Source organism: Mus pahari, chromosome 7 (assembly GCF_900095145.1).
Source record: "Mus pahari chromosome 7, PAHARI_EIJ_v1.1, whole genome shotgun sequence".
NCBI classification, from domain to species: Eukaryota; Metazoa; Chordata; class Mammalia; order Rodentia; family Muridae; genus Mus; species Mus pahari.
In genome coordinates, this window is record NC_034596.1 from 12,083,124 (window position 1) to 12,095,466 (window position 12,343).

Genomic DNA, 12,343 nt, shown 5'->3' on the forward strand with positions numbered 1-12,343 from the left:
AGATCTCCCTGTCTTAATCTTCTGGATTCAATCACCACTGTGTCTCAAGATCTCCATACCAAGATCCAGATCAGAAACTTCTATCTCCCAGCCTCCAAATTAGGTTCACTGGTGAGCCTTCCAATTCTGGATTGTAGTTCATTTCAAATATAGTCAAGTTGACAACCAGGAATAGCCACTACACCTGGCATCAGCGAGCTATAAATGTTCTTCTCATCTGCTTAAGGTGGTTGTACAAGGTGGCTGAAAAGATGACCCAGGGGTTAAGAGCATACACTGTTTTTGCTGAGGTCCTGAGTTTGGTTCCCAACACCTGCATCAGGAAGCTCTCAACCATTTGTAACTCCAGTTCTAACAGATCCAGTGCCTTCTTTTGTCAGTAGTAGGCATATGTAGTCCTGTGTACATCCCTGTGTGTAGAGACACATATATACATAATTGAAATTTAAAAATAAATCATTAAAAAGGGAGAAGAAAGGGTATGTTGTGTGACCTGTGGTATGTAGGAGCAGAAAGTTCATGTGCAGGGTTGTGAACTATTGTTCCCTAGTCTCAATACAGCTACTGTTGTAATTGTATTGTAATCAGTAGCTTACATCAACAGCAATTCTGTGCACTGGGTACATACAAGAACAGTTCTGTCAACAGTCAGGAAATGGGGACGAGCTCTTGGGGCCCTTACCCTTTACCTCTGAATGATTGTTTATCAGTAGATTCTAGAAGAGAGTCACCGTCTTTAGTTGTGTACATTATGCTGGCCTTCCATGCTTCAATTAAGAACTCTAAACCCACTGTCACACAAATGACATCAGGTCCAAATACAAAACAGTGATGTGTAAGGGAGATCATGGCGAAAGGGAAGGCATAGGTGGGCGTTACGGAGGTCAGAGTGGTCAGTTTGCAAAGCACACTTCTCTAAAATTGTGAAAAGTGAAAAGAAAACTGTTTGCAGGATGGTTGCATGCGGTGTGGGTTAGAGGACGGAATTCGGCAGACAAGAGCACCCAGGACAGATCCCGTATATACTCTACGTTACAGCTTTTAGAAGCCAGAAATCTTCCAACAGAGCCACACATGGTCTGTTCTTAGTTTCAGAAATATCTCTAATGAATTCTTTAGAGGGAAATTGTGATAAAAGTTATCAGTGTTATTTCCTCGGTCCTGAAAGCCAAAAGTTGTCAGCAAGCAGAGTTCTGAAGGGGTAGAGTTCAGTAAGTGTAGAAAACTGTTAGGTTCGCTTACCCCACTTTCACATCTGTCCTCCGCTATGCCCTTCCTCAAGACTGCTCACTATCTCGCCCACGCAGTTTCCTGTAGCACTGCCCATCTCTGCAGGACCCCCTCACACAATTACCCTAGGCTTGCCCCTTCATGGTATGCATACTCTATTTTTTTTAGAGATTTTATACTAGATTTTATATTTTAGAGATTATTACTAGGTAATGAGGTATTTGAAGGCATGGTCTGTTGTGCTTATTAGATTTCCCTGTGCTTAGAGCCAATCCTGGGACATGAAGAGATAATAAACAAATGTTTCTTGGGAATATGGTTGGAAACTCATAATTCTGCACTATACCTTGGAAGATTGAGCTATGTATGTTTTTAGTGACTGTCTCGAGTCTGAGTACTCTGAGGCAGGCAGCGTTCTGGAGCACAGAAGTAGTGAGCACAGTTTATAAAGCTCCTCCCCACTTAGGAGCATCACTCTCTGGGAAGCAGGTCTGCGCTGCTTATCTTTTGCTGCTTCAGGAAAACAGCAAAGTAGCCCCAAAGCTACTTGCCAGAGAATTTATTTGGTTTTGGATTCCAGAGGGAGTGTCCATCATGGCAGAGGAGGCCTGGCAGCAAGAGGCCTGAGCAGGAAGCTGAGGGATCGAATCCTCCATGCGAACACAAAGCAGAGAGTGAAGTACAAGTAGGCTGAGGCTTTAAACCGCTGTGTACTTCCTCCAGCAAGGTCATACCCTGTGAGTATAACACAGCCTCCGTAGACAGGGCCACCAGGGGACCAAGTGTTCAAACACGGTCTTAATGGGGACTTTTCACTCAGACTACCACATAATACCGTGAGCAAAATGTTCAGGTAAGTAATGGGAAGGAGAGAAGTGTGAATGCGTGAATCACGCGTGTGTGTGTTTGCATACATGCGTGTGTGTTATGCAGCTGTCTCAGGAGAGGTGACAGTTGATAGACATCATCCTTGAGTGAGGCATGAGCATCACTGTGCAGCTGCTGATAGGAAGACTATACTGGAGAGGAAACGGCGACACCACAGTCCCAGCAGTGTCATTATTTTGCCATATATACTGTGGTATTTTATCACAAGGTATTTCAGTCGCACTTAAATTTTTACTTTATGAAATTCACAGTATAAAAGAGTTGCCTAAGTGGAGAAGGGATGAACTGTTCTCTGTCCAGGTGCAGGCCTTTTAGCTGGCTAAGAGAGCATCAGGAAGGGGTGTGATGGCAGTCAGCTCAGCGCCTTGTTCACAGGAATTGCCAGGACATCATAGGCATGTAAAGTGAGCCTTGCAGCTATGTGTCTGCTTTAAAAATTCCAGCACATCCACCCCCCACTTGGTCCTTTGAGCAGCTCCATTGCGCAGGGGACAACTCTTTGCCGAACATGACTCAAAGGACAGTGGTGAGTTGCTGCTCAAGGTTAGTTCGGTAGAAAGCGACATCCTGTCAGAGCTTTCTCTGCTCATTATGTGGCATGCTGGCACTCTAGCTTTTGGCAAAAGAAGGAGTGTCACTTTCTTTTTGGACCTGAGTGATCTTTCTGGCATACAAGTCTAATGGAAATTCCCAGCAGGGTATTTTCATGTGCTGCTGCGTCTATAATATGAAATCTAAACCCCGTGCGTGACAGATAAACCCCCAGTGAACTGGCTGTCTCTTCCTGTCCCTCTAGGCTTATTTCCTGACATTACCTCTTTCAGAGATTATATTCTAGCTCTTCTGAAATTAAAATCTTGCTGTGTGCCTCTGTGGATATGTGGACTTAGTCCTTTCTTATTAGCTATCTCCCCACCACGATGAACAAATGACTCTGAGCCAAGGGGCATGCCCTGATGCCCTTTGCCTCCTCCACAGAGAGTGGCCTCTTTCTCTATCTCCCTTATTTCTTGTGTGTGTACTTAGGGAAAGGCCCTCTAATGATATAGGCAATGCTCTTGTGTCTCCTCTCAATTCACTGACTGTGTTTGAGGGCAAAAATCTCATTGCTTCCTATATCCTTGGGACCTGATTCCTTATATGTACTCAGTTGACTGTGAATTGGCATGTAAATAAATTCGTGAATCGTGTCTACTGTTGGGCAGTGGGACATTAGGACGCCGAGAGCTTCAGATGTGCAGAGGTGAGGTCCAACCTGCAGGGACTGGAAGACAGAGGAAATGCAGGCACTGGAGCTGGGTGTGCTGAGTGCACAGGGGAGCTCCACAGACTAATGACCCATGACTTGACTCTTTTCAGCATCTTCCTAAGCATCAAAGAGCACCACTGAGTTCAGAATTAAATAGGACAAACTCCTCCTGATGAATCACCCTGGAAATTGAAAGCCAAGTGGTTTCAGTGTGTTGCCTCCACCCACTAACACCCAGGGAGGCACATCTTTCACTCACTCGTCCTGCAGCTTGGCTCTGGCTTCTCAGTCTTTTCCCTTCTCTTTCTACTCCCTGTGGCTAAGCTTGCGGGCATGCTGCTGTAGATGGATGGCTAGACTTTCCTGCCTGTGCTTTATGAAGGGCAGGGTTGTCCCAAGCCAGCCAGTGGGGGCTGGAACTCACCATGTGTTTTAGGTGGCATTTGGAGTAGCCTTTCTCACCTTTTCAGTTTTATATAATGATTGGCAAATGAGTATTAAATAAAATTATCCCCTCTTCTAACATTTTTCCTAATTTTATATCATTTTTTAAAGTATAATGCATAATCCATACATGGCCAAAAAGTATAGGTGGAGAAGATGGTATACAGTAAAATCTGTTTCCATTTCTTGCCTGTCCAGCAGTATTTCACAAATATTCATATTTATTTGACTGTATTTCAGATAGGTTGATCTGTGTCTTGTTTTCCTCTCACATCTGACATTTGTGGTTGTGTAAATGTGTCTGGAAGTGTGGTCTTGCTGCCATTTTTGAAGTTCTGAGACAGTGTCAGTTAAATGGAGACATGTCCTTTAGCTTCACAGGCTAGAGAAACACATGCAACAGGGATGAAACCCCAAACGTCGTGGAAGACTCTTTCTAAAATATGTGCGCTTTTTAAAGCTAGTAATTGAAAATACTAAGGAGAAAATTATCTCAAAATAATAGCTCTAAAGGGGACACCATATAATTTGTTTACAACTCTATGAACAATATTACCTAGAAACGAAAAACATCAAATACAATAGACTTATTCCTTCTACTAGTGTACAGTTGCAGCATGAACAGACTTTTTTTGTAAATATGCATACTTTGGCTTCACCTTGGTTGACTATAGTCTTTAAAGTAAGCATATTTTATTCACCCCTTGAAAAGTTGTTACTGTTTCAGAGGTAAATAGAAGAGTTTGTCACACTTTCCCATTGGGGCTTTTGGTGCCTTTTTATGCTGTTAGGTTTTTCAGCCTATGTGATAATTTGCAGTATTACTTTGAATATTGAATATGGAAGATTCCAAAGCTACCTGTGAGGTCTTTGGTATTTTTAGAGGCTGAATGCTTTCACACTTAGAAATTATGTCTTCAGGCTTCAGGGAGAACAGGGTGGGCTGGACAGTTAAGAGAAATGTTTGAAAATACTTTAAACAACAAAAATTCCTAAATAATGTTAGGTGTAAGGGTGGTTGTGGGAGGCTCGGAGATGCAGAAGAGGTATAAGGACAGTGTGTGGGAGGCCACGTGGTTTGAATTTCCTTCCCAGCTCTAGACTGCAGCCACTGGCCCTGAAATATAAGCAGTCATCTGAGAGACAGGAGGGAGCAGCTTGCTTGTCCCCCAGAGATAGGTTGATATGAAGTTCAAGTGAAAACACTTTTGAAAGTTTAAACATTTTACATTTGTAGAGATGATTGAATGTGTATCAAATGAAGCACCAGAGTGATTCAGAATTAATTTGGAGTATTTTGAGAAAAGTTGTGAGCTCATGGGGCAATTTCTACCAAAATTTAAGTTGAATTTTAGAAGTAATAATAACCAGCCAAGCCCCTTAGGAAAGAAGTAGAAAATAATAGTGTCAGTAAGCAAATAATCCACACAGGCAGTTAAAGTCTACAGCACACCCATCCACCTTGTCTCATTTCATTTTCATGAGGAATATAAAGAAGAAGTTGCTTCACATTTTAAGCCATATACTTGAGGACTGAGAGGAAATGCCAGGAATCCAGGCCCTGAGGCCAATTCATTTGTTCCTCCTGCAGAAGTAAATTTGATTTTTCTTTGAAGGCTTAGAAAAAAGGTGTCTCCTTTTCTTACATTATCCACAATTATTTGAAATGATGAAAAATATCATGTCTCTAAACTCAACAGCTATTTTGATAATTCATACATGTACCATTCTGATAAATTTGCTATCAAGCAATTAATAGAATACCACTGTTTATCATTCTGTTAAGGAGTAGTTTCTAAAAGAGGTGTTCTCAGGGATGAGCAGAAAATGCTGTTAGAGACAGAAAGACTGTCTGGGAAACGGCTCAAATCAGATAGCTATCCCAGATTTCCTACGCTTGTTTACACATGAGCGTATGAAAACAGCTTCCCTGTAAGGTAGAATGCCAGTTCTCTGTCACTGGTTGTAGTGGCTATTCCTGGTTGGCAACTTGACTATATTTGAAATGAACTACAATCCAGAATTGGAAGGCTCACCAGTGAACCTAATCTGGAGGCTGGGAGATAGAAGTTTCTGATCTGGATCTTGGTATGGAGATCTTGAGNCANAGTGGNNATNGANTCCAGAAGATTAAGACAGGGAGATCTCCGAGTCCAAGGTCATCTGGGATTAAAGGTGTGGTGGCACACACCTTTAATCTGGGCTACACCTTCTGCTGGGGACCACATAAGGACATTGGAAGAAGGGAGTCTGGCTCTTGCTCTTCTGCCTGCTTGCCGTGTGGGACTAAGCAACTGCTAGACCCTTGGACTTCCATTCACAGCTACTACTGAACCATTGTTGGGAATTGGACTGCAGACTGTAAGTCATCAATAAATTCCTTTACTATATAGAGACTATCCGTAAGTTCTGTGACTCTAGAGAACCCTGACTAATACACTGGTTAAAGGATTCTGGTGGCTTCTCTCATATATATATGCATGCAGTGGACACCACATATGGCTACTCTGTCATTGGTAAAAGGATTCTGGTGGCTTCTCATATATATATATACATGCAGTGGGCACCACATATGGTTGCTCCTAAAGATTTAAGAGAATACCTTTCTGGATACCAAATGTAAAGAATGTTTCCTTCTTGAGGGCCTTGTGCCTTGTGGAGTCAGACAATTGCATGGCTGGTCACCAGCTTGGCAGCCTCATACAGAGTTCTTAGCACTCACCTTAACACAGAGATGATCTTAAGAAATGCCTCTCCTCCAGGGCATTCTATTAGTTGAGATTCAGCACAGGGGTATGAAGTCTAAGATTTTCCATCCTTAGGGCTTAAATAAAGGTTTTTATTCATAAATATATCAATGATATAATGAATAAATTTGATGTAGAAATTTGTGAAATAAAAATTATTCACATGGGGCTAGTATCTTAGTCAGGGTTTCTATTCCTGCACAAACATCATGACCAAGAAGCAAGTTGGGGTGGAAAGGGTTTATTCAGCTTATACTTCCATAAATATAATTCTGAATTATATCAGGAAAGATGTAGAGCCTCATTTTCATACTGGAGGGACTTGTAAGGATTTATTTTATTTTAATGATTAATTCCTATATACTCATAGGATGTTACTCTTAGGAAGGTGATCATCTGGTGAAGTCTTGTTTTTCACCTTTGTGGAAACTGAGGGCTAGAAGAATCAAGAAGTGAAATAAGTTTCTTTCCACACAGAGTTCCCAGGACTGGTAGCCTCTGATCCTGAAGTGAACTTCCATTCAGATGCATCCTGTGAACTGCTTATGTATACCTCTTTGCCAACCACTGATTTTTAATTCCTTGAGAGTAAGCTCTGGGTGTATCTTGGTTTCATAACATAGTCGAGAAAGAAGTGCTTTATCAGATGAGCTTCTGTTTGCAGTAGATGGCAACCAGCATAGAGACCCACAACTGTCAAGGTGCACAGACTAAGACTGCAGAAGCTTCAGCCCTTAAAAACCATGTGCTCCACAGTCTATCTTCCAGATCTTGGAGTCAGTGGGAGAGAGAATGGAGAGAGTGTAAGAGCTAGAGGCAGTGGATGACTGTAAGGAAGAACTCACAGTGGTTGGGACAGCATTCATGTGACCCGTAGAAGCCCAAAGCAGACAAATTCCCAGCATAGAGTATGAAATTGGCCATGAACTTCCACCCATAGCCAAGGACTTATTGTCAACTGTTTGCTGCTGTGAAAGGAAGGGTCTATTTTCTATAAGAGTGTAGCCCTTGATGCATTGACAAAGCTCTTGAAGACCACATATCCATGACTATTTGCATAGCAAAACTTAGCATAGAAAGCATGTAAAACTGGGCACAAATTAACATAGAAAGCATGCAAAATTGAAGGGGGTTGGGTTGGGAAGGTCTTGGGGAAGAAAGATCAGATATGATCAAAACTTGTACAAAACTAATAAAAAAATTAAAAATACATCATTTGTGCTTTCCAATAAATGGAGGAGGTTGTTGATCAATAGTCTTTCATAGTGGAGAAACCGGGCATGAACTCCAAACTGCCCCTCTTCCAAGTGCAGAACTAAAATATAAACTGTGACTACTGACTTAAAGCCCAGAACAGTTTACTGTGCACCTTATTTTTGTAGCGGATTCTGTTATGTTCTAGAAGAGATGGATTTATGAATGGTTACATTCTCCTTCCTCCAGGAGCTATAATCTAATGATAGCAGGGAAGCATTCATTATGGACTACAGGAGCAATTACAGTAAGGGTTTTGAAAATCTTTCAGCAAAATCTACCTTCCTCTCTTGTTTGTTCGTGTAGTTGGCTTATTTTGTTTTTTGTTTTTCCTTTGATTTTTATCTTTGTTGTTGCTACCTCTCGATTCATACCATACTCAGTTTGCATATTTTCTCTGAGGTCTCTTACAGGCAGATAAGCAGTCTTATCATTGCTTCCAGTTTACAGGCAGGAGAGTGAAGTTCTAAGTGAACCAGCTGTTACAAGGTCATCCAGCTGCTATCTCTTACATGTCTGCTTACATCAGGGTGACAGGTGATTGTATTGAGAAAAGGAGATCAATAAGTTCTTTTGCCTTATTTTGAAGATTATATGTGTTCTTGAAACTTCCTTCAGGATACAAATTTGAGCCTATATACATAGTGTAATATTCATGTTTGTTATGTCTGTGTGCTTCCATTTTGGAACTTAGTTCACCACATTGCCTTTGGAGTATCATAAAATGTATTAGAGGAAAGAGAATATAACTGTGGTGTTATATGATATTGAGGCTTAGGAAAAAGTATGCCACTCTTTCTGCTGAGAAGTATACACATCATATGGGAAGGTACAGAAAGAGTATGTGGCCTACACTGATAGATACCACCAAACCGCACAGGGGGTTGTATGCATGACAGAAGGTTCAGTGTTATATGTAAAGCATTGTACATGAAAAGGAAATAAATATCAGCCATAAGCTACAGCATGTTTCCCTTTTTGTCTGTTTCTTTCACCAGATACACCGTGTGTGTGTGTGTGTGTGTGTGTGTGTGTGTGTGTGTGTGTGTGTGTGTGTGTTACCTTTCTTGTTGCTGTGACAAAGACCTGATAGGAGTAATTTGAGCAAGGGAAGGTTTATGTTGCCTCAGAGTTTGAAGGCACTATCCAATGACTGGGAAATGGTGTTGGAAACTAGTTGCTTGCAGCCACAGTCAGGAAGTGAGAAAGGAATGCTGGTGTTGAGCTCATTTTCTTAATATATTCAGTATGTGACTCCTAGTTCTTGGGCTGGTGCAGCTCACATTTAGGGTAGGTCTTCATGCCCTAATTAACTCAAGTTAGAAACTTTCTCATAGACTTGCCTAGAGGTGTTTCAGAACTCCATGTCACTGGCAGTATTAACCATCCCACAGCTGATTCCCACACAACTCCATAATAGCAGTGAGAGTTGATTTATTCATCCTGTCTTTCTTTATAGTTCTTGGCCCTAGAATGTACTTCTCTAACCTTTGCTGGAGATATGATGTCCACTCCTTGGCCCCTTTCTGGTGCTAGTATCTGAAGTTAGGCTGGACAGTAAGTCTTCTGAGAAGACTTCTCTGACAATGCTGTCTCCCTGTAGCGCCCCAAGCCCATCATGCGTAGCCAGCTGACCTCTGCTTGCTCCGCTGTCTGTCTTAGTAGATTGCATCTCTAGAGTAGACGGACATATTCTGTAGTGCATTGCTTAGCATAAACATGTACAGTCTCCTCCTCCCCACAGGTTTTACATTCTGTGGAAGCTTTAATCGTGAAGGCAGTTAATTTTAAACATTGGAGATATTTCAGATTATTTTTTAAGCAATTTAAGTGAGGGAGAGATTTATCTGACCATGAAGTGACTTACCAAAGAATGTCCAGGGAAATCATCACTGGCATTGAATGCTTTCAATTGATAAACTGAGACTAAATTGGCTGTGGCGATAAACGTTAAGGAGTAGCACAGAAGCATTATATATATATATATTTTTTAAATGCTCCTTGAATGTATTTAAAATGACCCTGTGGCTTCCTGTGGTAGAATTTAGTGTTGTGTTTTTCTGGGATTATGACCAAATATGTTTATGTGTAGAAAAAAAAAATCTGTTAGGTTGACTTTGACTTAAGTCTATCTGTTGGAATCCAGCATTTCTCTAGTCGGCTTTTATCTATGCCTCCAGATTGTTTCATAACAGGATGAAGAGAGAGACTGGCAGGCTAGGTTGGTTAAATAGGCTCAACATTGACAAATCTCCTGTGTAGCTCAGAATAACGGGTTTTCATGTTTAAAATGCTGACAGCCTATCATCATTAGGAATGGAGTTCTGAGAACCAAATATAGAGTGTGGATTTTTTTCCTCTCTAACTTACTTATTTTAAAATATGTAGTATGCCTCTGAGAAATCAGGATGATCTGAGTTCATGCCATTATTGTTTATATGATTTGTAATTCCAAAACCATGGCTGAGCCTCTGTTTTGCCTTATTGGCTCTCAGACCAACTTATACATATTTATACTAAATAAATATGACTACTTAATCACTCATTCTGTTATCTGTTGGATTCTCTGTTTTGTTATATTTAATTTGTTTTATTGCTTTTCAAGAAGGTACAAAGAACTATTGGCCCTATGTCCCTTCGAGCACCAAAACAAAACAAACCAGAACATTGACCTTTGCATGTTTTCTTATATGTCTAGTAGTGTCTTTGACTTTGCAAGCCAGAATCAGCTTTTATTCTTGTTTTCCTAACCCATCCCTAAAGAAAACATTCTTCTATTTCACTGTCTAATCTGGTAGAGTTAAGTTACTAGACTATACCTTTCTTACTAAGAGCATTGTGGTGGGCCACAAGAATGCATCCAGAGGCCATGAAAAAGAGAATGTCTTCCCCGAGGGAATAAAGAAAAATGGCCAGCAGATTAGGACAAACTGTGATGTAGGTATATAATAGTTGAAAAAGTGAAAGTATTAATTTTAAGTTGTTTAGAAGTTTTTAAGATAGAAAAAAAAATCAAAGCAGGGTTCAGTTCAGAAAGACTGTTTGTAGGCTTGGCTCTGTGTGCTTTCTTTGAGGTGTGCAAAGTGCTACCTCCGACTTGGCTTCTAGGTAGTCAAGGTGGAAAGTGTCATCCAGATCTCCAGGAACTGTGTTCTGTTCTTTTTAAACAGTTGTTCATATATGCATACTGTTCATAAAATACATTTCCCACCACTTTCACAGGTTGATCCCAAGGAATTAATCAAGATGGTTACCAGGCATGTGGCTCAACATGGGCATGAAGCCTGGCCTGAGGACCTCTTGTCACTGACCAAGCAACTGCACTACTACAATGAGCGTCTTCTGGATTTCACCCAGGCTCAGCTCCTCCAGGGCCTGCGGAAGGGCGTGGACGTGCAGAGGTTTACTGCTGATGACCAGTACAAAAGAGAAACCATCCTGGGCCTTGCAGAGTAAGGGGTCACTTTATCTCCTGAGGGGTGGATTCAAAATACGAAAGGATGAATCGTATTCATGTATTAGCGTACATAGTTGTTAGCAAAGGAGTTTCTCTTGTGTTCCCAGTGTTAGGAGGAGTAGATGGTACATAGATCCGTAGACACCAACCTAAGCATCTGTAAGTTGAGGTAGTAGCCCTGGGTGATGGGGTGGTGGTGGTGCTGGCTTCTCATGTCTCTGGTAATCCAGCTCCTGAATTATGTCTGTTCTAGACACACGGGCAATGGCTTGGTGAGAAGATGGTGCCTGGGATGGACGTTAAATGAGATTTCCTCTTACTCTTGGCTGAGAATCTTACTTTTCACAGTCTATAGATAGAGTCGTTATTCCTCAGTATGTTTAGAGCTCCAGTGCCTCCACTCTAGAAGGTCCAGTGTTGAAGGTACAGGTGCCTACGTCCTGGATTCTGGAGAAACAAGCCATTTTCTAACCAGGGCCCTCACAGATAGGGACAAAGTGCCATTTGCCTTTCTGAGTGAGCATCAGGCCCTGTCTCAGAAGGTGATACAACTGAAGCCCATTCCCAAGAGTGCATCTCTAGGGATGGACGGAAGGAATTCCCTTGGGTTTTATTCTGGTGTGCTGTGCTTTCGTAGTTTAGGTCAAGCAAGTAGTATTTACTGTGCAGAGGATGGAGCAGTGTGGTTACCATTCAGTTATTAAATAGAAAGTGGTTCTGACTGCTCCATGCCACGACTGAGAACTTACCGTGGAGCAGACCCAGAGGGCTCCTTGTGGTGCTCTGCAGGCTTCGTCCTAAGCCTTTAATCGCAGACAGCCCTGGGACATAAACCTGGGACTTAAAGGATTATTCTTCTTTTTTTTTTTCTTCCCAATTTTTATTAGGTATTTACTTCATTTACATTTTAAATGCTATCCCCAAAGTCCCCTGTACCTTCCACCACCCCCCCGTTCCCCTACCCACCCACTCCCCCTTCTTGGCCCTGGCATTCCCCTGTACTGGGGCATATAAAGTTTGCAAGACCAAGGGGCCTCTCTTCTCAATGGTGGTTAACTAGACCATCTTCTGCTA

The 12,343-nt window shown here is 41.7% G+C and overlaps 1 protein-coding gene across 4 annotated transcripts in view; it reads left to right on the forward strand.

The window, feature by feature from the left end:
* Nbas (neuroblastoma amplified sequence) overlaps positions 1 to 12,343 on the forward strand; it is a 284,567-nt gene that overhangs the window by 182,485 nt on the left and 89,739 nt on the right. For all 4 annotated transcript variants that reach the window (XM_021201944.1, XM_029540735.1, XM_029540736.1 and 1 more), the window contains exon 41: positions 11,035 to 11,264. In XM_021201944.1, coding sequence (XP_021057603.1) covers positions 11,035 to 11,264 — 230 coding nt within the window. The remainder of the gene's footprint in view (positions 1 to 11,034; positions 11,265 to 12,343) is intronic.